Source organism: Heptranchias perlo, chromosome 28 (genome assembly GCF_035084215.1).
Source record: "Heptranchias perlo isolate sHepPer1 chromosome 28, sHepPer1.hap1, whole genome shotgun sequence".
Taxonomy (NCBI): Eukaryota; Metazoa; Chordata; class Chondrichthyes; order Hexanchiformes; family Hexanchidae; genus Heptranchias; species Heptranchias perlo.
In genome coordinates, this window is record NC_090352.1 from 10,728,292 (window position 1) to 10,754,569 (window position 26,278).

The 26,278-nt window shown below is 43.6% G+C and overlaps 1 protein-coding gene across 1 annotated transcript in view; it reads right to left on the minus strand.

Annotated features, from left to right (window-relative positions):
* Positions 1–26,278, minus strand: part of tmem132e (transmembrane protein 132E) — a 621,750-nt gene that overhangs the window by 111,665 nt on the left and 483,807 nt on the right. The window contains exon 5 of the mRNA XM_068008053.1: positions 25,264–25,407. Within this exon, the coding sequence (XP_067864154.1) occupies positions 25,264–25,407 (144 nt within the window). The remainder of the gene's footprint in view (positions 1–25,263; positions 25,408–26,278) is intronic.

Below are 26,278 nucleotides of genomic sequence, written 5' to 3' on the forward strand. Positions count from 1 at the left end.
GGTGGGAATGTGGTGGTGGGGACTATGTAATTACAAAACTGTAGCATGGATGGATGGAAAGGAAGGAAGGAAGAAAAAAATTACTGTCCTAAAGATGTCCCAAAATTTTGCATTTCTCTAGTCCTCAGCTCCATATTCTCACGTCCAAAATAGCGTAAAGAGGCATTTGATATGAATGCTCGACTGGCCCAATTCCACTGTAAGCTACTTGGACAGAGCCTTTAATCTCTTTATTTTAAATTGTTAACTGCACATCAGCTAATTTCTAGGCTTATTCACTTTAGACATTATCCTTATGCTATACCTTAGGGTGCTGTTGTACACAGAGATAATACACAAGCTAGTTTAAAGAGGTAGACTTAAGGAGGGTCTTAAAGGAAGAGAAGGAGATAGAGAGGCAGAAAGGTTTAAGGAGGGAATTATAGAGCTTAGGACCTAGATGGCTGAAGGCATAGCTGCCAATCGTGGGGCGAAGGGAGTGAATGGTGCACAGTTGGAAGAACACAGAGTTCTTGGAAGGCTGTAGGGCTGGAGAAGGTTACAGAGATAGGAAGGACTGAGGCCTTGTAGGGATTTAAACACGAGGATCAGAATTTTAAATCTGAGGCGTTGGAGGATGGGAAGTCAATGTATGTCAGTGAGCACAGGGGTGATGGATGAGTGGGACTTGGTACAAGATAGGATATGGGCAACACATTTTGGATGAATTAAAGTTTATGGAGAGTGGAGGATGGGAGGCTAACCAGGAGAGCATTGGAATAGTTGAGTCTAGAGCTAACAGAGGCATGGATGCAGGCGTCAGCATCAGATGGGCTGAAGCAGGGGCAGAGGCGGGCAATATTTTGGAGGTGGAAGTAAGCAGTCTTTGTGACTGAGAGTATATGGTGTTGGCAGCTCAGCTCCGGGTCAAATAAGGTGCTGAGGCTGAGAACAGACTGGTTCAACCTGAGACAGTGGTCGGAGAGAGGGATGAAACGGGTGGCAATGGTATGGAGTTTGTGGAGGGGGCCGATAATGATGGCTTTGGTCTTTGCAATGTTTAACAAGAGGAATTGTAGCTCATCCAGGAGTGGATGTCAGAGAAGCAGTCTGACAATACAGAGGCAGTGGAGGGGTTGAACGAGGTAGTGGAGAGGTAAAGCTGGGTGTCATCAGCTTTGGAACCTGACCCTATGTCTTCAGATGATGTTGCCAAAGAGAAGCATGTAGATGAGATAGAGAAGAGGGTCAAGGTTAGATCCTTGGGGGAGTCCTGAGGAATGGTGCAAAGGAGAAAGAGAAGCCATTGCTGGAGATGCTCTGGCTACGATTGGATAGGTAAGAGTGGAACCAAGCAAGGATAGTCCCAATGAGCTGGACAACGGAAGAGAGGCATTGGAGGAAGATGATGTGGTCAACTTTGTCAAAGGCTGCAGAGAGGTTCAGATGGATGAGAAAGAATAGTACACCATGATCACAGTAACAAAGGATATAATTTGTGACTTTGATTAGGGCTGTTTCAGTGCTGAGGCTGAGGCACAAGCTTGATTCAACAGATTCAAACATAGAGTTGCAGGAAAGAAAGGCATGGATTTAGGAGGTGACAACAGGTTCAAGGACTTTAGAGAGGAAAGGGAGGTTGGAGATGCAGCGGTAGTTTACAAGTACAAAGGGTTGAGGGTGCATTTAACAAGTCTACTTTTGGGTTGCAGCCAGCTGTTTGAGTTGAGAGCTGACAACACTAGTGCATGTCTTAGTGCAATATAAAAGTAGCTACAGACTACAGGGAAATAGGTGGGAAAAGAAACAGATCAGAAATGTACTAGAGATAGAATAAAATCTACAACATTTCAATAATGTAGTTTCCATAAACAGTAAATACATGTGCCAAAATGAGATTTTGCATTAGTACTTTTTCACTAGGTACCAATTTATGCAAAGCTGAAATATTTGTAAAGATCATTTGCAATGAATAATAAGTGGAAATGGTGCAAGCCCACAAAGTTCCAAGATCAGTATCAAAGCACTGTGATGGCCCTGGCGCAAATATCAGTCCATTTCAACGGCACAAAGAAACCCTCATTCCGGATAACAGGTTTGACTCAGAATTTCTATTAGATGCCTTAAAATGGTAAAAGAAAATTTAATCTTTATTTTTGATTTTTTTTCCTGCTCCTTGTACCTCATAAATATTATTTGTAAGTTTTCTGTGTGCTTGTCAAGGTATATTCTGGTTCTTGTAGTTCCACAGGAACAGGGTGAAAACTTCAATTCTCATAATGCATCAAACACACAATTTATCCATAAAACTTTGTAGCCTAAGAAACTTTGTCAGAGACACAAAGTTCTTTTTTATATTGATAGTATAACATCTGTGGGAGGAGTATTACAACTAACTGTATACTATCAATAATAAAACGGCTTGTATTACAAAATTCCATGAATATGTGACAAGCAATTTAGATTGTACAAACTGCTATGATGATGTGAAAAGTAATTAGAGTTCTGCAAGAGGCAGTTAGATGTATGGGTGTTGTAAACAGCTGAATATAAAACAGGAAACATTAATATTATGCTGTTTTTTTAAACTGCAAAAATTATTTTACTGAATAGTTTTAGTCAAGTTTAGAATTGGGAATTACACAGGTCAGTAGATTTAGGGAAAGGTCACACAAATATATAGCCAGCAATGTTATCATACAAATGATTATTGAGCTCATATCAAATGGCTCTATGCTATTTTAGCAAAGGTATTAACCCATTTATAATAAATGAGTTAATGTCTGCATTAAAATAGCAGAGAAGAGTTTGATATGAGTGTCTTAAGAGTTTGTATGATTAAATCCTAATTTCCAGGCTTATATTTTAAAATTATTTTTAAAATCTAAATTGAAAGATCTAAAATAATTGAATTTTGGAATATAAAATGAAAGTTGTTTTTAACCTATAAATCCTATTAGCAATGGTTGTTTTGATGACAATGATAATGGATTAAAATTTTAAACAAGGGAAACACAATTGTCTGTTCAAATTGATTAAATGAGATCAAACTTATTAAAACTTTCCACTATTAAATAAAGATAAAAGCTTGAAGTCTTTAATGATTTGAATCTTGAATATTATAGCTAATTTTAAAAATCTTTAGCTGAATTTTAACCAAGCAACCAAGCTAATTTTAAAAATCTTTAGCTGAATTTTAACCAAGCAAGCTAAGGAAGAATTTGAATCCCTTTCTTGATTTTTCCACTTTTTGTGATCTTTGTGCATTACAAAATTTGCAAACGGAGAAATGAAGATCGTGCCCAGTACACGGGCCACTAGCAATGACATGACGTCACCAGCCACTAGAAGGTGCATTAGAGCGGTCAGAGACAACATTCTACAATTGTCCTCTCCATGGATATAAGCACATAGGGCTAGAAATTGGACTTGAGCCCGAAACAGGCAGTGAGTTAGCAGAGCGAGCGCTCTGCGTACTGTCCTTGCCAGCGTGAGGTCCATGCCTAAATCGACACCAGGCCTCGTGCATTGAACCGGTGAGCTGTGGATGCTGATTGGACATCTTGATTAAGCTCGCCGGTTTGGAGGTTGCCAGTTTTGGCGGCTGCGACACTGGCACCAGCCCTCATGTAAGTCCTGTGATGGGGGAGGGAGGTGAACAGGAGGTGGGCGAGCGAAGACCAGCAGTGCCCATAGTGGTGCTGTTAAGCCAGGAGGAACTCTGCTGCTCCTCCTGGCTCCACATTCACGTAAGTAAAAAATAAAAAGTTATCCTTCCTTCACTGGCTGCCCCGCGGTCTCTTTAGGCCACTATAGATGGCATACATGCTACACTCAGTTTTTGCCAATTTGGCATCAGAGTCCTGAAACAAGCATTAGGCCCTTAAATCACATATTCCAGCGGCCTAACACCTGTTCTAGGCAGGCGCCCCATGAGCTCGGAAGTCGCTGGCTTTGACAGCTAGCACACTTCCAGGGTGGTCCGGGCCCTTTAGAGTAATTTTACGCCCAGAAATTGGGTGCAACATAAACCAATTTCTACCCTGTAGTCTCCATTCAGCATCTGCCCTGATCACGTGGTTGTGATAGGGAATCCCTTTTGTGGCTATTGCCAGCACAAACCTGTGCCTCGCCACTTCATTTCCAACCAACAGACTACCCCAACATTTTTTTGATTTAATTAACATCAGAGATGTAACTCTTCCTCCTAACAGCTGTATTGATAGGGAGAAAAACATATCGTAGTGTTTGTGTTACATTCCCAATGGACTTCATATAGCTGTAAGAACATTTACATTATTCTTCATTTGAAATGCTGAAGTAATTAGAATGTGGTAGTTAATAAACAAAATTTTAATTTCTACCTGCCTTAGCTGAATAATAAATTTACTGATCTGTGTATCTCTGCACCCTAAAAATTGATAGCTCCTTTACAAAAAGCAACCATTTTGCTCTTTTAAATATGAATTAAAATTAAATATTTATAAATAAGCTGGAGGGAAGACTTTAATCATGTTTTTGTTATGCAAATTCCTACATTCAGGTAACGATGCCAACTGCTCATTTACCTCTTGGTCTTTCATAGTCTATGACCATAGCTAACCTACATAAATCACTACTAGATATATTGGGATATCTGCCAACAAAGGCAAGATCAACCTAAATTATACTACACATTTTGCTTTGATACAGTGTAATTTTGGAAAACTATGTAGTTTAATGCAGGTGTGAAGTTGCCAATTTGAATCTAGTAGGCAGTGTTGCAACTTCAACTGGAGCAAAACCTGGAACTTTTTTGAATCCATGTACCAATCTGCCTATGTACTGCATACCTACCTATACATAAAAAAAAGTAGGTTTATATCCTTTTTGAGTAATCTTTTTGGACAATAGTGATCAGATGAACTTCCCAAAACAAAAGCAGAAAAAGCTGAAAATACTCAGAAGGTCAGGAAGGGTCTTAGATCAGAAAGGCTGACTGACTAACTTCTGTTTCTCCACAGGTGCTACCTGACCTGCAGAGTATTTCCAGCTTTTTCCATTTTTGTTTTCAGGTTAACAGCATCTAGAGTATTCTGTTTTTGTTAATGTGACCTTCCCAGTTGAGTGACGCATTCCAGCAATTTCATTGGCCAATAATAACTACATGACCATTCAAATTGTCGTGAATGAAATAATTTAATTGGCTAGTTGTGATCAAGTGACTATTCTGTTTTACTTTCTAGAAATCTCATTGATTGCAACTAATCACATTACCATGATTGCTCTATTTGATTCTGCATCAATGGCAGTTCAGGCAGGTTTAGTGGGGGCAAGAATTTTGTGGGTTTCTGTTTGGTCCAAGTAACGAAGTGACTGTTTCTGTGGTAACTGATGCTCATTGCGTTTTAAGTGCTGTGATTGGTGCATAGTGAAAATATGAATGAAAAATTTAATCTGTTAAGAATTTAACCAGGAATGGTACCATAATGAGGTGAAAGTTCAATTTTCTTCTTCCCCTTTATCATAACATTTATAGTGACTAGTTGGACTTCTGTTGTATTACTCACAATCAAATTTAAAATATAAAGATCATGGGCTCGATATTAGCAGGGCGGCGGGTTCTCAGCGGGGGGTCGACTGGGTGCGTGGGTAACGCACCTGGTGAAATCAGTGTGCTCTGCACGCAATTATAGGCTAATTGGAGCCACTTACCTTTGCTTCCGGGTTTCCCGCTGCTAAGCTGCGCGGCAGGCGGACTGCGCATGTGCAGTAAGGTCTGTCAGCTGGAGGAGCCCTATTTAAAGGGGCAGTCCACCAATGCTCCTCCTGCAGCAAACGACCAATGCTAAACCATGGAGCACAACAGAGGGAAGACTGCTCCAAGATTTTCAGACTCCTCACTCCAGCTGCTGCTGGATGGGGAGAGGAAGAGGAGGGAAATATTTTTCCCGAGTGATGGGAGGAAGTGCCCTCCCTCCACCACGAAGAAGGCCTGGCTGGAGGTGGCCGAGGAAGTCACCAGCTGCGGCAATGTTCCACGAACCTGGGTCCAGTGCAGGAAGAGATTTAATGACCAAACCAGGTTAGGCAAAGTGAGTATACTTACGCATTCTCCCACACTCCGTCTTCCACATCACCTCCACCACCACACAACCCCTTCTGCACTGCCACCACAACGCTCTTGCATCACTCCTCACATCCACTCAACTATCATCCTCACCTTGCCTATACGTACTCACCGCCCCTGTCCCCATTCGAACACTACCACCCAACCCAATCCTCATACAATATCATGGCTACGTTGCACACGCACCCTCCCATGCATGTCCCTCATGCTCAACCCCACCCACACCAATGCATGCAGCGGTTCACCATGCAACCATCACTCAATCACGCCTCCGTATTTTGCCTTGATAGGAAAAGAGATGCCAGAATGCCCGGGAGAGGGCATGGACCGGAGGGGGGCCCGCCACACCAGGTGGTCCTAACGGATGCGCAGCAGCAGGCATTGGACATCAGCTGCACGCTGGAGTGCCTGTCCGTGGTGGATGCCGAGGCTGGGATTGCATAAGCGGCCGGTGACAGAAAGCTAACGCTCAGCATTCATGATAGCGAATGATCTTAGCATCACTTGGCATCTGCAGCACCTCAACATCTGTCCACATGCCTAATATTGCTTTCTGTTCTCTTGCAGGGCCATCTGCGAGCGTCGCGACCGTGGAGGGCGATTCCTCAGAGGACCTGCCGGTCTCTGAGGGTCCATAGTCACATCTGAGCCATGCATCCACCAGCGCAGATACACACACCTCGGTGGGTCCCCGTCCTCACTTAGTTGGGCTTGCACATGGTGAGTCACCACGCACGTGAGCACGAGCAGAGCGTGGTGGCAGGGGCAGCCGTGGATAGTCCGCATCGTTGGGAGCACTCTTCTCCAGGCTCTACTCAGCTGGACCCAGATGCTGAACCCTGGGGGGCCAGCCAGGAAAAGGAGAGTTAACCAGGGGCAGCAGCACATTGCTGAGGCACAGGAACAGGAGCCTCGCGCACGCTCCACAATTGCGCAGAGGATGGAGGAGTCCAACTCCTGCACGAGGGGAATGGTGGCACAGGTACAGGAGGTGTCTCCGAGATAGTGTCGCAGGGACGTGAAGGCATCTCTGAGATAGTGTCGCGGGTAGGTGCGGGAATGTCTGCGGTGGAGGAAAGGCTAGCCTCCCTTGAGCGCCAAGCATGGCTCAACAATGAGTCCATTCAGGCCCTGACAACGGCCGTTCGGATTCAGGGTGAGCAACATTCTGCCGCCTTGAACAGGCTGACAGATACTTTACAGGTGGCCTTCCTAGGCCTCACACAAGTCCTCCAAACTGCCGTCCAGCAGGGTGGAAGGAGTGATGTGTGCCTGGGCCACGAGAGGGATGATGGTGAAAGGGGACATGGAAGTGGGAATGCCATTCAAAGCGCTCCCACGTCTCACCCGTTGCCCCCCTCTCAACCAGTACCTGCAATGCTGCCCCCTCTCCAGGTGGCCGAGTCTGCCCCTGCACAGGTGCAGGTGGAGCAGTCTTTGGAGGGGCCCTCACGGGCACCCAAACCCAGAGGGCGTCGGCCCAAAGCATCTCATCGGTCAGGGCATAGACAAGAGCAACCTGCCACTACCTCTGCTGAAGCCACAGGGGTAGCACCACGTAGGGGTTCCCGGAAAAGCAAGGCGAAGGTTTTGTGAGCACAAAGGGAATGCACAAGGGTGTCTGACGATTTGTCATGTTTTTCATTTATATTTGTTTTATTTCACATGCACAATAAATATTATTATTATCACCACTACTGCCATGTCTTGCCCATTCTTGACTGGCTTGTGGAATAGGTCCCTTTCATGGGGTTCACCATGAACACGCACACTTGATGCCACCCATTGTGTCACTGCAGAGTGGGTGTAGGTGTATTTGCAGGGCTCTTTTGTGCAGACGACTGAGAGACGCCGGCGATGTCCCCGGTGGCACCCTGGAAGGATGCGGAGGAGAAGTTGTTGAAGGCAGTGGTGACTTTGACAGTGGCGGGTAAGAAGATGGTGCTCGGGCCAGCCGGGAGCAGCTCGGCGTGAAGGAGGCTGCAGATGTCCACGACTACATGTCGAATGACTCTGAGCCTCCATGTGCACTGCTGCTCAGAGAGGTCCAGGAAGCTGAGCCTCGGTCTGTAGACCCTGTGGCGAGGGTAGTGCCCTCTGCGACGCATCTCTCTCTGCGGTTGCCCTCCCTCCTGTTGTGCAGGTGAATGTGTCACAGCACTGTGTTGTGGAGCTCCAAGTGTCAGAGGTGGACGGCGTGGCTGGTGATGCTGTTTGCCCTCCGAGGAGATCATGACTGCAGCTACGGCGGCCCCCATCCAGAAAATGTACATCTGAGGGGGTCCGCAAGGTAGGTAAATGTGTCTGGACACCGGGGTAAGTGTGCAAGTTTATGCATTTGATTGTTAAGGGGAGGGTGGTGCAGGTCAAACTTTGTCCAAAGTGACAGAGTGGCCTCCTGCAATGAGTGAGGGTCTCCCCTCACCCCACCTGTCAAATGGACCTTTGCAGCTGCCACAGGCTGGTGGCTGCAACATGTCCATTTCAACTAGGAGTGTTTCCCCCAGTACGGGAAACAGTCTCAGTTAATTGCAAAATCCGATCCCTCCTAAAATATCAGGTCAATCAGGTCTGTAAACAACCTGAAGTACCTGTTCAAGTACTTTAAGTGGCACCCGCCGGAGTCCCACATGCGGGGGCTCCCCCACTGGGGAACCCGGAAGTGGGGCGGGTTGGAGCCGGGCTCCGGTATCGCCCGGGAATCCTGGATTTTCGCAGCCCCCCCGCCACAAACGCACCCAATCGCGGGTGCGAAAATAGAGCCCCATGTCTCGCTTCATGTAATGGATTCTTTGCTTGTCTTCTACTGTAATTCTTTGTCTCCCTCTGTCTGCCATTTTGTATTTCTCTCTCACTCTCTCCATAATTTCACACACTTTCTCTTGTTGTCACCTCTGTATCCCTATTTGTCTCCAACTCTTTTTTTTCTCTCCTCCTTTCTACAAGTTTCTCCTTCTAGCATCTCCTCTCTCTTCTGTTTGTCTCCCAATCCCAGATGTTTACAAATTCAGTAAACAGTAAGTTTTGTTTATATTTTTTAAAAGCCAGTATGTATTGGGTTGGAGGTGGGTGATGGGGCCGGGGGAGAAGATGACTTCTGGGAGCATTGCAACAAGAACAGGTGATCAAGAAACTGGAGGTAGCACTTGTTCTGGGTGGTATGGAGGGAAGCCTGGGGGCCAACCTGATAGGGAATCTGTGCCTGGAATGCACCTCTACTCTGGACCGTATTGTCTTTCTGTTGCTGCAGTCATAACCAATAATGGCACATCCAAGGACTGCTGCAGTAGGTATGATTGAGAGAAAAACTAGGGTGCAGGTCTGGGGCCTGGAGAGGTGAACCCGAGAAACATGAGGCTGGGGCAAGGACTGAGCAGAGCCAAAGTATGGGGGTCGGGCCCATGGGGTCAGGTAAGATGGTAGGGGGGGGTGGTGATAACTGAACCTGGAGTGAGAAGGAAGCACTGAGGGTTGGAAGCTAGAATGGGGAAAGAACAGGGACACATTGGATTGTAGCTGCAAAGTTGGAATGGAGGTTTAAGTAGGTGCACAGGCCAGCAGTTCAGCTGATTTCCTGACCAATGAAAATGCTGCTTTTAGATTAAAAAGTAATTCTCTCAACTGTTTGGCATTGGGGCTGAAGCCTCGCCCAGACTTCAAAATACTTTCACTCACAGGTAGATAGGCAAAGACCAATAACAACTTCCATTTCTAATGCGCTTCTCGCTTATAGGAAGATATCTCAAAGTATTTTACAAGGTGGAGGCAAAACAGTGAATATTGAGCAGCAAGGAGAAAAGGAACATTGAAAAGTTGGGGAGTGGGTGGAAGGCACAGTCAAGAAGGTTTTGAAAGCAGCAGATGAGAAGACAGGTAGATGCAAGGCAGAATTCTAGAGGGCAGGGGGATAGTGGCTGAAAGAGCAGCCAAGAAGATACAGCAGAGGGAGTGAGGAACTAGAGGTAACCAGTGTTGGCAGATAGCTCAGATAGCCCATTGGCTCTCATTAACATTAAACTGTAACCAGCCTTTCAGACACTGATGAATAGAGCTCTTTTTATACGTGAAATCTGAGTGCAGAGAGCTGTGTTTCACTGGCCATAAGGTGGTACATAGGCAGCAGTATAACTAGAGACTGCAAGCTTTGAACCACTGTAAACTAGTACCACTCTCACACCAATACTGTAGTTTAACTGTGTCCTAAAATGAGCTTGACTCCTACTATTAGCTACATGCTTATTAAATTACCTAATATGTAAATCAAAATATTTCTCAGATGTCATTACCGTCATCTTTCAAATTGGGTATGTAAAATATCCAGTCTTTAAGAGGGACATCTTCCCCAAATGTGGCTTATTCAAGAAAGGTTGGAGACATTCAGATTTGAATCATCTGGTTTAAGCTTTCGTTGTCCAAATCCCACTTGTCAAATGGTTTAGGATTAAGCCATGCTCTGACCTATGCTACATCCTGTTCAATTGTGAGAGGGGCAATATCCAGGTGCTTAAATTGCTAAAAGGCAAAGATAGTCTGGATATAATCAGGATAGCTCACAGAACCAGACTGTATGAAAACAAATTGGTAAACCTGAAGCAAGAACAAAGATTGAAAGTTGTTTTAATCTCAGAGTACTAGATTTATGGGGCTCGAATTTAGCAGGCCTGCGGGTTCCCAGCGGGTGGTCCTCCGGGAGCGTCGAAAACGCGAACGGCGAAATTAGTGGGTTGCCCACGCGATCGTAGCAGGCAATCCACTAATAGGATCCAATTACCTGCTCCTCCGGGGTCCACGGCGCTGGCCTGCGCGTCGGTCGGGCTGCGCATGCGCAGTACGATCTGTCAGCTGGAGGCTCTCTAGTTAAAGGGGCAGTCCTCCACTGACAGATGCTGCAACCAATGGGACAAATTGCAGCATGGAGCAGCCCAGGGGGAAGGCTGCTCCCAGTTTAATGATGCCTCACCCCAGGTATCATCAGATGGGGTGAGGAGGAGGGGGAGGACACAGAACTTCCCCCCGGCGGGCGGGAGGAAGCGGCCTGCCTCTGCCACCAAGAAGGCCTGGCTCGAGGTGGCAGAGGGGGTCACCTGCGCCACCAACATATGGCCCACCTGCATACAGTGCAGGAGGCGCTGCAATGACCGCAGTAGGTCAGCCGCAGTGAGAACACGAAGTCTTTCCCCTACACTCCGTCTGCCGCAACACTGCCCCCTTCCCCAAATCTCCTTCGGCACCGCCAACACTATTCTGTCACATCACCCTTCATGCCCACTCACACCCCATCCTCATCTTACCTCCACCTACTCACCTCGCCAGTACTCATCCTGCCACTAACACGCGACCCAATCCTCATACAATCTCATGGCTCCATCCCATACTCACCCTCTCGTGCATCTCCCTCACGGCCAGCCTCACTCAACCTGCCACCACCTGTGCTGCAGCCACAGGGCATGCATCACATATGTGCAGTAGGCAGGGTAAGGCAAACGTCTCGTCAGCATGAAGGGGGTGCACAAAGGTGTCTGAGGGTTTGTCATGGGTGTTACCCATATTGAATTTCAGAGCCACAAACAGCACACATTATATTGACACCACCACTGCCATGTCTCCGCGAATCCTGTCCATTGTGTCCAATAATGCCCGCTCCTGGGTATCACTATGAGGACCCACCACTGATGCCACCCATCGTGTTACTGCAGAGTAGGTGCAGGTGTATTTGCAGGGCTCGTCCGCGCAGACGACTGAGAGACATCGGCGGTGTAGCCGGCTGCACCCTGGAAGGATGCGGAGGAGAAGGTGTGGAGGACAGTGGTGACTTTGCCAGCGACAGGTAAGCAGTTGGTGCTGGGGCCAGCCAGGAGCAGCTTGGCATGAAAGAGGCTGCAGATCTCCACGACTACATGTCGAGCGAATCTGCGCCTCCCTGTGCACTGCTGCTCAGAGAGGTCCGGGGAGCTGCGCCTCGGTCTGTGGACCCTGTGGCGAGGGTAGTGCCCTCTGCGACGCGTCTCTCTCTGCGGTAGCCCTCCCTCCTGCTGTGCAGGTGGGCGTGCAACCACACCGTGTTGGGTGGATCCACGTCTCTGCGGCGGACGGCGTGGACTGCGAGGCTGCTGGTGCTGGTCATGCTCTTCGTCCTCCGAGGGTGTCCACGCACCACCCAACTGGCAGGTGTTGGTCTGAGGGGTTGTGCAGGGTAGGTGTGTGGGTCCTCGGACTGGGGCTGCGGTTTCGTGTCGGTCTGTCCTCTGGCTTGGCCGGGGGGTGGTGGGGGGCAGGGGTTGCCCTATGTGAAGCGGTGGCCTCCTGCGTGGGTGAGGGCTCTCCCCCGTGGAGCGCACCTTGGCACCTGCCACAGGCTGCTGGCTGCAACACGCCTGGTTTGAAGGGTCCTGTTTCCCCCAGTGTGGGAAACTGACTGCCTTGAACGTAAAATCCCACACTTCCTCTTTTGACAGCTGCTTCAGCTCATCAACTGACCACAACGAGCAAGTTAAGTACTCTCAAGTGGAACCCCGCTGGCTTTAATTGCCTGCGGGATTCCCACCAGCGTGGCTTTCGCGCGTAGCCCCGCACGTCAGCGCGGTACCCAGAAGTGGCCGGGATTTCGTCCGAATCCGGTCACGTGATCGGAGATCGGGATTTTCGGGGCCCCCCTGCTGGAAACCCGCAGGTAACCCGACCCTAAAATCGAGCCCATGGAATACATTCTGAATAAAGATGCCAGTTAGTTTGTTTAAAAATAGTTGGATGAATATATGGTTATGAAAGGAAATGAGAAGTATAGATGATCAAATGCAGATTGGGTTGAATAATTTGTAGTTTGATATCATGAGCCTAGAAATGACTGTGCCAATGCTTAATATGTGTGGCATTCCTGTCTGCTATTTTAGTGGAAAAGCGAATCCAGATAAAATGAGTTAATTCCTGGGTTAATACTGCAGACAAAGGAATAACATACAAACATGAAGCATTTGACTTCTAATATTGCCAACTATAATTTTTAGGCAATGGTGTTTCAATGGAGGTGTTTCACAGAGGTTTTGCTCATTAAATGTTAGTCCATAGTTATTCACATCACTCAGGAAAATAAACCAGCAAGAGTCCCTGAAAAAATAAATTATACATGGTCTGAAAAGAATGGGCTCAATGGATCAAATATGATTTTTTCATCTTCATATAATGTTCTTAGCACTAGCTTCCCAAACTCAATAGTTATGATCTAGATTTAAATTCTAAACTTGGGTGTCAGCTTGAGTTGAATATTGACATAAAATGTATCCAAGGCCTATTAGTAACCCTAACTTTTATATAATCCTCATTTTTGCTCAAAGTGGCTGAAAAGAATAGCTGATCCCAGTGGACTAGAATGTAATATATTTATGTAAATCTCTTCATTCTTTAATCATCACTGGCTGTGCCCTATCACAGGCTCCAGCCTCTATCTTAAAGTTCATGGTCTATCGTTCACCTTATATTTTCCCAACTGCCTACCTGATGTTGAGTTTCATAAATTTGGCACCACAAAGCTATTTAAGCAAGTAATGAGCAGGAATGAGATTGATAGAATTGAGACCAATTAAACAGATGGGATGAGAGATGCCAGATAGATTTTAATGTGGATAAGTGCAAGGTAATGCATATAGCAACAGCTAACAGTAAACATGAAAGGGTCCCATTTTGTAGGTGAAACTAATTGTGGATATACCTGACATTTAATTAATGACTTTTTGAGACTATTCAGATTAACAGGCACACAACCCAAATACTCACCCACTGGGCTATCAATGTGAGATGTGGAAAAGGAAAGGGTTTTGGATGCGATAATTGATCATCATAACTTAGAAGTATTTAGTCACTGTGAAGCTGTTGTCAGTAAGTCAAATCAGGTATTACATCAACTGGAGGATGTTGGATTACAAGTTACAACAACTTCACTGGCATTGTACAGACCAGTGACATGCCAGTGCTGGAGTATGGAATGCAGCTTTCATCACTTTACCTCAAATAAGGATATAAGTTTACTGTCATGAATTCTAGTGTTGCCAAGGGTTGCGTGAGACTTGCACATTGGGAGCCGGTAGTACAGACGTCCAATAAACATATTTTAAAAGCAGCTTCTATCCTGGAGCTTAATGAATTTACCAACAGAGATTTAAGTGTTATAGGATGGGACCATGTGAAGTTTACAAACTCAAGACTCCTATTTGGAAATTCTAGTGTTGAAATGCAGTTATTGAGCCACATATCCTCTGCATTTTAACTGCAAATAGTTTAGAGCAACTGTTATTTCACATCTAATCAGCTGCAAGATTCATGTGATTAATATGGATTTAATGATCTCTCTTAATCTTGAGAGTTCCAAATCCAGTAATACTCCATTAAACCTAGCACAAGCATCACTGTCAATGGAGAAGCGATGGATGTATCCTTTCTCTGTGAATAAAAGATCTTCAGTTGACTGTATGTATTGCCTCTGGGGATTCCTATGAACCACAAGTTGTGAACTTCAGTTGCATAACGAGCACAAAAGAGGCAATACAAGGACAATCTTCCACTCTGTTGGTATCAGCTGCGTTAGTGTGTGGTTGTTACAAACATAATAATTTTCAGTTATTTTCAAAAGTTCTTGAGGCCCAAACAAGTCTATTTCTTTTTTTAATAGATCAACGGCATCTGTATCTCTCACTGTATCTCTCCAAAATACATTTACATTTAGGAATTACTGATGAAATTATTAGTGGGCAAATGATTAAGGTATTTGTTTGGCACTTCTCTGATCGCTACTTTATGCAGGGCTAGCTGATTTATTTTAAATGGGTTAATGCCTTTGCAAAAATCACTTGGTTATCCACAGCTTTGGCACTGGTTTACCTTGGTTGTATCTTAGGAAATCAATAACTGTCAAGACTCTAAATTGTTCTATGCAAGAGACATAATAATTGAGGCTGTTCCATAAGCATCCATATCGTCAAAATAACATTCCAGTTCTGATTTGTGTAACAGTGGATAAAACAATGGGATGATAATTTCTTGATCCGAATGGAAAGTGACTTTAATGTAACATCTCCATGTGGGTCCTCAGGATTGCCTTGTCAGAATGCCAAATCAAATGCGGGGCTATAAAAAGGGCTTGCAGCTCACGATCTCTGCAAGCCAGAATTAATGCTGAAGCAGCAGTGCAATTTTTCACATAAGAAACTTAATTACACACATTACAATAAGTTTGAATGTTGGGTACAAACGTGGGAACTGTGATGGCCTTATTGGGTAGAATTTCCAAACAAATTGCTTAAACATGACATCATCAGTTAATCATTTAATGATCTAAACACACACAGGTCATTGTTACAAATTTTGGTCTGCCATAGGTGCCCCCTTGGGTTCTATGGCATGTGTCACTCCTGTGAGCGGTCTCAGTGTGTTACTTCCCTATATCTACTTGCACAATAGTGTAAACCAGGGACATAACAATAGCATCTCTTGCCGATCTGAACTGGATATTCGTGACTGTTGAAAGAAGGCTTCTTCAATCTCTTTGGAGGCAGACTCAGCAAACATTTGGTGAGATGAGGCCTCATACAAATCAATAAGCTACTTTATTTCATAGTATGGTGAATATGCAGAATGGCAGTTATGATTGGATTCATTTGATTCAAACAATACATCTTAATGTCACGTAATGATACAAAACACACCAACTTTCAAGTATTGTCTTATTTGACTTAAAAAGATGCCTTCTAACTGTTGCTCCAGCATTTCTGACTTTCTGAGCCAATCTAAAGCTTTCGCAGCTCTGTTTTAAAAACCTGACATGTAAGTCTTTCTTCATCTCCTCCTTTCTTTCTCCACATGAAGTGGGAACTTGGTTCCTGGGGTTGGCCAGAAGAGCTGCTAATCAAACGTGCTACTGAGCCCTCTCTCTTTGAAACATCATACATGGCTCAGCAAGAAAGGACATTTCAATCCCCTAAAGTGTGAATGTTTGCTGAGAGCCCCTAGGATGAGATAATGACTCTTCTGTTGTTCCTGATCATCCTAGGTTACAACGACATTGTAGCAAATGGAAATTTTAATATTACAGCTCGAGTCACTGTTCTTTACTTGACTAATGCAGATGCAACAGCATGTTGAGAAAAAGATAAGGAATTTAGTTAATGACCTTTTTCTTTTCAAATGCAAAAAGTCAAAAAGCTGCTTGCTAACTGAATGAATAATAACTTCAATATCTGTGGCTCCATTAGACAACAACAACAACTGGCATTTATATAGTGCCTTTAACGTAGTAAAGCGTCCCAAGGCACGTCACAGGATTGTTACACCGATACACATAGAGATAGGGCCACAAAGGAGATATTAGGATCGGTGACCAAAAGCTTGGTCAAAGAGGTAGGTTTTGTGGAGTGTCTTAAAGGAGAGAGGTAGAGATGCAGAGAGGTTTAGGGAGGGAATTCCAGAGCTTAGGGCCTAGGCAGCTGAAGGTACAGCCTTACAGTATCAATGTCTGTCTTTAATATACATTCTACCAATGCCTGTGACCTTTCTTTTTAAACTCGTGTGAAACCACTTTGCAAAAGAATGATGGGTTTTAAAACAAATAGAAAAATGATCAAAAGACCCAAAACATGACTGTCATGAAAGGGTGAAATAGCTGGCACATGAACCAAAATACAGCTAGATTTTGAACCAATGGTCTAATAAGTGCTGGTGATACTCGAGACTATCATGCAAGGACTATCTGACTTAGTAGAACACAACTGTATAAACGTTTCTCATTGTGTTATAAACTCTATTAGTAGAATCAATCCAGGTATCTACCACAGGAGATGAGAGATTTTGATTTAACACTTCTCATCTTTCAAAACCGAGAAGTAGTGCTGGCAGGAGGTCTGGTCTATTTTGAGGGCTGGGTCTGATTAACATGTACGTGGCGAGCTGCATGGGCCCGAGCCAGCATCTCGATGCAACTTATCGACTCCAGGCTAGCGCAATATCAGGCCACCAGGACGCCAACCCATTGGGAAAAAGATAGGTGGGGGGATGGAGTCTGGAGTGGCAGTGGCCCACATTATTCTTGTGCAGCCCACATAAGCACTCCTGACCCCATGAAAATAATTTTAGCACATGTCTCTTCTGCTGTACTGCCTGATTTATTGAGCAGAGTGTCCACAGCAGACACCACCCAGTAGGCAGTTAAAATGGCATTGGGGTTCTAGTACATCATAGGCCCCTGATTTACATAGTTTAATGAGGCTGTCACCTGATTCAGGCAGGCACCTCGGTCGCCCAGTGAAAGCCCCCGGGAAAAATGGTGGTGGAGCAGGAACGGGGCAGTAAGTACACCACCTCCATTTTATCTCCACTACTGTCCCTTTTCTACTGGATGGAGGGTTAAAATCTACCCCTGAACGCCTCTAGGTTCAGATGCAGTATTTGACCCCCAATGGTAAGAAGACATGAAACCTGAGGGTCATGGGTTATAATAATTAAAGATTTCAGAAGAGCTAGAATTTCCTGTAGGGATCCTGTTTTTCATAACCACCCCTGTCAAGCACACATGTTTGTCTGGCCTTTCTTAAAAGATCCCCAAAATTTCTTTATCTGTTCCCCCCCAATACCTTTTCCATCAAATAGATGATATAAAAGCATCTGCTGTTTCAGTCCCATGGAAGCATCACTAAACAGACCTACGCAAGTCTGTGGAGCAATACAAGTAAACCCAGACATCTGACTGCCGAGTCCAAGTCATTGCTGTCGCTTCCTGTTGAAGTGCAGCAGCGTGTATTTGATCCTTGATCAGGGGACTTTGGAAGCTATTCCAATCTGTTTTAGTCACTACTGGAAGTTGTATGGTCCTTTAGTAACTGATACTATCTAGTGGACTTATAGGCATGCTACCCTTACACCCATGCTAATAAATTTGTTGCCTAATGTATCCAGCTGCTTAGACTCTTGGTGAGGAGGCTCTGAAGTGCAACCATTGAGTTTGTGACTGGTGTACTACACAAGGGTTGCACAGAGTTTTGGTAGACCCTATATAATAAAATATGTATTTCAGTCTAGGCCTTTGTAACTGTAGTTCATAGGGACAGGGCCATAAGGAATTCAGTGTGACGTGTCCAATGAGATCTATGTGAGAAAGAAAGAACTTGCATTTATATAGCACCTTTTATGACCTCAGGACAGCCCAAAGTGCTTTACAGCCAATTAAGTACTTTTGAAGTGTAGCCATTGTTGTAATGTAGGAAACACAGCAGCCAATTTATACCAGTTCCCACAAACAGCAATGTGATAATGACCAGATAATCTGTTTTTTGAGTGGTGTTGATTGAGGGATAAATATTGGCCAGGACACTGGGGAGAACTCCTCTGCTCTTCTTTGAATAGTCCCATAGGATCTTTTATGTCCTGAGAAGGCAGACAGAGTTTCAGTTTAAAGTCCCGTTCAAAAGACGGCACCTCAGACAGTGCTAGCCTGGATTATGTGTTCAAGTCTTTGGAGTGGGACTTGAACCCACAACCTTCTGACTCAGAGGCAAGAGTGCTACCCATTGAGCCAAGGATGAGCTCTGGTGGAAGAGCTCCACTCCAGGGTTGGGGACTCCTGGAGCCAAAATATTGAGGCTTTGGACAACTCTTCTTTAAATGCCTCCGTGTATTTGGAGCTTTAATCTAACAATGCATCTTCAAACATTTTGTAACCATCTTCCTTCTCCTCCTGCATCTTTTCCTTGCTGGTGGGGGTGGGGGGGGAGCGTTCCTATTCCCAATCACCTGTAGATAGATGGGATCTTTTAAAGTGGACCCTTGGCACCTCAATTATGGGGGTCGATTTTAGGATGGCCATTTCACTCCTCCTGAATTCTGCTACTATCCTCCTCAATGTTTACTACATTTCCAAGCTTTGTGTCATCTGAAAACTTTGAAATTATGCCCCCTATGCCCAAGTCCAGGTCATTAAATATATATCAAAAAGAGCAATGGTCCTAATACCGACCCCTGGGGGAGACCACTGTATACTTCCCTCCAGTCCGAAAAACAATCATTCACTAGTACTCTCTGCTTTCTGTCTTGCAGCCAATTTCATATCCATGCTGCCACTGCCCCTTTAATTCCAAGGGCTTTAATTTTTCTAACAAGTTTATTATGTGGCATTTTATCAAACGCCTTTTGAAAGTCCATATATACACAACATCGACTGCACTACCTTCATCAACCCTCTTTGTTGTATCAAAGAACTCAATCAAGTTAGTCAGACCTGGTTTTCCATTTAATATATCCATGTTGGCTGTCATTTATAAACTCATGTTTTTCCAAGTGACAATTAATTTTGTCCCGGATTACGGTCTCTAGAAGATTCCCCACCACAGATGTTAGGCTGACTGGCCTCTAGTTACCTGGTTTATCTCTCTCCCCTTTTTTGAACAGGGGTGTAACATTTGCAACCCTCCTGTCCTCTGTTACCACTCCCATATTCAAAGAGGATCGAAAGACTGTGGCCAAAGCCTCCTTAATTTCCACCTTTACTTCTCTCAGCAACCTATGATGCATCCCATCTGGACCGGGTGACTTTTCTACTTTGAGCACTGCCAACTGTTTTAGTACCTCCTCTTTATCTATTTTTATCCTATCCAATTTCTCAACCCCCTCCTCCTTTACTCTAACATTAGCAGCACATCTTCTTTAGTGAAGGCAAAGTACTCATTCGGTACCTTGGCTATGCCCTCTGCCTCCACAACAAGATTTCCTTTTAGGTTCTTAATCAGCCCCACCTTTTCTTTTGACATTCTATACTTCATTATATACTTACAAATCAACAGAACTAATTAATTTCCTTTATAACTAGTTATTAATTTATTACCTTGTTAAATTAGTCTGATGCAAATAATTTACAAAACAAAGGTGAAGTTCTGCAAATAATACGATTATACTTGTGTTTTATCATACCTCAGGTGGTTCAAAAGTGCTTACATGATCTAATAAGAAGAAAACAAATATTTATAATTGATTATTCACAGTGTTGTGCTGAGGCACAGTTGCTCACTTGGGACTCTGGAGGAAGCTTCTAGGACGCTGTGCTATTCATTTATCTTGTACAAGTTGCTATTGCATCCTCAGTGTGTCATTGGGAGAGAAATCAAAGGCACACTAGGAATTCAGCAACAGACTTTTCCTATTATTTGCTCAGGAAAGGTGACTTTACACAAAGTCTAAAATCTGCTGCACTTTTCCAATCGAGCATTTAGAAGACATATAAAAATATTATTTCTCAGTAAAACCCCCTTTGTCTGAGAACTGAAGATATTGGCCCTCATATATCTAGGATCATAAAACATTCTCTGTTTGTATCATGAGGCACAAAGCCACAAAGAAAAGCTTAATGACAATGGTAGTGGTTTGCAGAGATAACAGAAAATATGAACTTCAATGTAAACCTAAAAAGGTAAACAGTATAAAACGGTAATATACTATTTAAACAAATGATGTCTTGGATTATGCTCAAGGCTGTAACACACTCTTGAGGTTCGGATAATATTCACGAAACACTCTGTTTTTGCTGTTATGGCTCATCATACAATTCAAATCCCTCGGGTGTGTTACAGGCTTGTTATACAGTTCCAGCCACCATTTATTCTCTCTCTATTTATTCTTTCTCCACAATTATTTCTATTTTTCTCTTAGGTTTTATAGAGGTGAACTCCACCAGTTAGTCATGATGAAGCAAATTTAAGCTGTTTTTCATTATTTAATGTTATATTTACTGGTTTTCCTGTGCCGTTGATTCCCAATGCACGGTCTTATGCAGCCTATGGCAACCCTACAATAAACTTGTCAGATTTGCCAAGGTCAACCGACAGGAAAGACCCTATACAAAATGATGAATCTTAGTGAATTTAGCAAGTTTGCTCGGGTTTGTCGCTGGCTGCACAGTCCCCTGTACTGGGACTAGCCTGCCCCTAAACTCAATGTAAAAAGAGGTTAAGTAAGTTATTGTGAGTCTACGTTAGAATGGAATAAGAAAATGCCACTCATCCATGGACTGCTGGAAGAACCAGAATGGGTTTTTGTCAATCCATACTTTATCATGTTCTTATGAATTAATGGAATCAATTAATTTCTGTTAGTACAGTATGTGTTTTCTTTTCTCTAGTGAGAGATGCCCAATTCAATAGGTCTTCCCTTATAACTTGTTTCAAATCAACCTTCTTACTCTCAGAATCTCTCCAGTGCATCACTTGCTCACATATACTGAGGGAGTGCTGCACTGTCGAAAGTGCCGTCTTTCGGATGAGATGTTAAACTGAAGCCCTGTCTGCCTCTCGGGTAAAAGATCCCACAGTACTATTTCAAAGAGCAGGGGAGTTCTCCCCGGTGTTCTGGCCAATATTTATCCCTTAACCAACATCACTAAAAAAGATTATCTGGTCATTATCACATTGTTGTTTGTGCTGTGTGCAAATTGGCTGCTGCATTTCCTACATTATAACAGTGACTACACTTCAAAAGTACTTCATTGGCTGTAATGCACTTTGAGACGTCCTGAGGTTGTGGCAGGCTCTATATAAAATTCAAGTCTTTCTTTTATATGAATTAATAAATTATGCAGTAAAATTCAGCTAATAATGAAGGCGCCTTCCTGAAAAGCTAACCAACATGCATATGCTACTCTTCTGGTTGTGATGATTATTAAGTGATACCACACCACCAAACTGATATCCCTTACTAGCCAGGTAATGTGCTTTATTCTACATTCATTTTTAAATTGTGCTCTTTTTTGGTATGTACCATAATTAAGGTGTGAGAAAGACACAAAAGGGTTATTATCTATTTCAAAGCATCAAATTACTGTAATGTGTATGCCATCTAATCTATTTAAATAGATTCTCAATAATCACTGCATTTTTTTTACATTTAATATTTTGAAACCAAAATTATTTGAATGAAGCTGATGAATTAAAGGTCTTGCACACTTAATGAAATATCACTCATGTTTGCTGCCTGTTAAAAATTGAAAGTGATTTTTCTTTTCTAACTGTTTTTGTAAAAATAACTGGAAATTACATCTGTCAAATCATATTTTGATTTAAAGGCTTGAGCCAGGAGCTCACCAGCACAAATGATTAAAATCTGAAAGCAATTACCAATACTGAGCACTATTTTTAATAGAGAACAATATAATGTAGAGAATGGACTGTCCCAATCAGGCAATATCCTCATGTAACTCACATCACAGTCCATCAGGGCAGTGAATCTGACAACCTTTTGCCCGGTACTTCCTTGGCAAAAGCAATGCAGGCAGCCTGCTGCAGTCAACTGATATGGCTGTCAGAACAATTGCTTTCTTTCGGCCTGTCACACTAGGATAGTGCTACAGCACTGTCAGGTAAAAACTCACTAAATCTGTCTAGCACTAGGGTAAGATGAATGTATCCAACATGTACCTTGTCTAGTAACTCAAAGATTGTTTACAGCATTGAGATTCAGATAAGGGCAGTTAGGCTATGTGTTTGTCATGGCATAGAATAAGTGCAGCTGGACAATTTTTTTTTTAAAGCATACAGTGAAACCTTCTTTTATACACTGACAGTGGGGCATCTTGCCTTAAAGAGCTATAGTGAATCTCACAATGCTTGCAACAGAAGGCATCAGACAAGATCAATGGAGACTGCCCAATACTGTTCCACTTCTTTCCTGTGGAAAGTGTTGTATTTATTTAAAACAGGTCTGAGCAGGGATTCAAGGCCTAAAAATCCAAGCAAGGCCAAAAATGGGTGCGCTTGAGTGGTTAGGCCCGAAGTGCATGTAATATTGGGCTTTGGACCTCATTATCATCGAGCCAGTGAGCTGCGGACACCTAATATGCGTTTCCAGGCAGCTCACCAAAGAAGAGGACTCGAAGATTGGGCCGACACAACACTAGCAGTGACCCTCAGGTAGGTTTTAAAAGGGACCGGAAAGGGGAGCAACTGGGAAGTGAGGGGCGACCGGGAAGGAGGGTGGTGGTGGCCGGGAGGAAGGGTAATGGTAATCATGAGGGAGGTTAGTGGTTGCCGGGGATCGGAGAGGGCAGAGGCTGCTATTCAGGAGGGTAGCGGCAGCAATTGTGGGGGTGGGGGCAATGGCAGCAGGGATCAGAGGGTGGCCTTTGGGATCGGGGGGGCAGCGGTGGCCGACATCGGCATCCTGGCCCCATATTCAGGTAAGTATATTTGCCTGACACATGAATCCCTTAATGCAGTGGGGAACTTGTAGGCAGGTTTGTTTATCTTTGGAATAGTGAAATCAAAAGGGCAATTACTAATGCTCAGGGAATTCAACAATGTGAAGAAGACCGACTTCTTAACTACCCAGAAGACCTATCAAGAAGGCAGGAGAATGCCCAATGATGACCGAATCCAAAGAAGGCCACATTAGGATAACCTTGAATCCGTAGGTCACCCTTGCTCTGCTACTAAAAGGCAGCATCAGCCCAAAAACAGATCATACAGCACTACATGGCATTTTAGTTTAGGCTTAATCATTTGGGCACAATTAAAATTTGTTTTTAAATCTCCAAGATCTTGTCCCTCCTTAACTCTGTAACTTCCTCTAGCCTACAACCATTCTGCCCAAGAACTCTCTGTTCATCCAACTCAGGCCTCTTGTGCATTCTCCCCTCCTTTCACCCCACCATTAGTGGCCATGCCTTCAGCCATCTAGGCCACAAACTCTGGAATTCCTTCCCTAAACCCCTCTACCTCTCCACCTCCTTTAAGACCTTCCTCATAACCCCCTCTTTGACCAAGCTTTTGGTCACTTCTCCTAATATCTCCTTCTCTGTCTCGGCATCCATTTTTGTCTGAGTGCGCCTCTGTGACACGTCTTGGGACATTTTTCTACGTTAAAGGTGCTCTATAAATGCAAGTATTAGAAGTAGTATTAGTTGTTATATATATGTGCTTGTGCATACTGCTAAACATGATTAGTAATTTACAATCTATTGTAGTCTTGATCTACCATTTGCTGTGATACAGTAGGGAAGTAGGAAGGCATTTAGGATGATGTAATTGTGTATACATTTATTTTAGCATTGTCTCAGCAGCAGGAAATGACGGAGTATTGCACATCATTGCTTTTTTGTTCAGACGATAGGAAGCAGCGTATACAGTGATGTCTACAAAGTAGGTGTCCACACTCAACCCTGAACATTGAGTGGATGCGATAGAGAGAATCTCAGGAATATTAGACAGGTGGGGGGAGGTCAAAACTTGAAATTGGTAGCTGCACTCCTGCAATTCCCTCTATAACATGAGAAGAGCACATCGTACTCCAGCAGCAAGACATTTCCATTTACCGTTTCCCATACCATCCATCTCTAAATTGAGATTTGCTCAAGCTAATTTCAATTATAGGATCCTTACAGAAAGAAGACTTTCATCCCAACATTCTGGACTGGATTTGGATCCAGATATAAGCTCTCAACATTCCGTTATATTACTCAATCCCATAATAGGTCCAATTCTTCTTAATACTATACACTAATATAAAACATCTTCTACAGGAGGCTCAATGGTTCTGAAGGATCAGATGGCACTGTATTCACTCATATGATCTGTCTGTTCTTACAATAAGAAAACAGATAACTGTCCTGTCAGTCATTAGAAATTTCATTGGCACGTGGAAGCTGGTGAGCGGGGCACTGCACACGTATTTATACAGAGTGCTGCTTTGCTTTCACCAGAGTGTGGAATGAATGAGACAGTATAACTTAATGCTATGCACAATGCTGTAAAAACAGGTACTGGTGTTAGATAGTATTTGCAATATAACTTCAGCACTAAGTTCCAAAGCCGCAATATACTGTGCACAATAGCAATTGAGTTGTCATCTCTAGGTGTTGCCAACTGACACAAACTGCTTCTGTTCCATTCTGATAGTTTAGGATGTCATCACCCCTTCTCAAGTAATTATGTTACATCTTTGTAACACATCAGTCAAACTGTTCCATTTGAATCATGCCAGACATCATGTTTGCTATGACTGTCACCTAATGTGTAACGAAAATACTGACACTACATCCATTTTCTTGACTGTAATCAATCTGTTATTGTGTGAACAAAACAAATTAATTCAGCTGGCAATATTTGCTAACAATTCATGTCATGTTCATTGTTGTTTCAATGTTTGAGTGAAGTTACCTTAATAATGTCCTCATTAGTTGATCTGCACTCAACAAAGGACGACACATCCGTGATGATTCCATTCATTTCTACAGCAACAACCTTTAGAGGAATGGCCACGGTCCTTCCTGTCAGTATTGCGGTGTTGATGATCTCAGTATCCTGGTAAAGGAGGAAAAACACGTAACGTTAATCTCTGGACAATTCATTGTTTTCACATATCTAGCAAACTAGGTAATGATCCAGCAAACTGTAGGTGTAGCATTCAGTACTCGGTTTATTGATTTTGTGTAATCTGGAGGAAGGGCTGCAGATTTCAGGTCATGAGTATGATGCAGCTTCAATCTTTGAACACAAGCAACAAACCTCCTCGTATATTTGAGAATTGTTTCCTCTCGTGCCATTTTAAAACTATTTTCTCTTCCATTTAGGTTTCCTGTCAATCTGTATCAATCCCCAGCTGGAAAGGTAAATAGACAACTGACTGTTGAGGTAAGGAAGATTGATGTGGGGTGAATAGTTCTTTGATTTCTTCCTGCCTTGTGTAGAAGCATCTACCATCCAGCAATTTCTGTTTCTGACAACATGATTTGAAACTTGTCATTTGGGGAACTGTGGCTACTCCATGGGGCAGAGTATTGGAACATCAACGCAATGTGGCACTTTTGGCAAATAATTTGCATATTTTAACAATTATTTTCTTACCCAAACAACTTGTTGAACCATACAAATGTGTTATGTTAGAAGATAGTAAAAAAATTAATCTTAACATTAATGTCAGTGGCACTGAGAGATAACCATATAGATAGCACTGATGGTCCATGTGTGCATTTAAATGACTGCGAAATTGAAAACAACAAGGTGCATCCAGCGCCACACAAAACCCTTGTTAGAAGAGGATTCATTGTAGTCAGTGCAGCTCTTTGGAGAACAAGGTAATCTTCTGCATCCATGGCTATTGATTCCACTAAGAAACCTCCTAACAGCAGAGGAGCACCTCAGCATTTGGTTGCCGTTCCTCAGCTGTCACTTT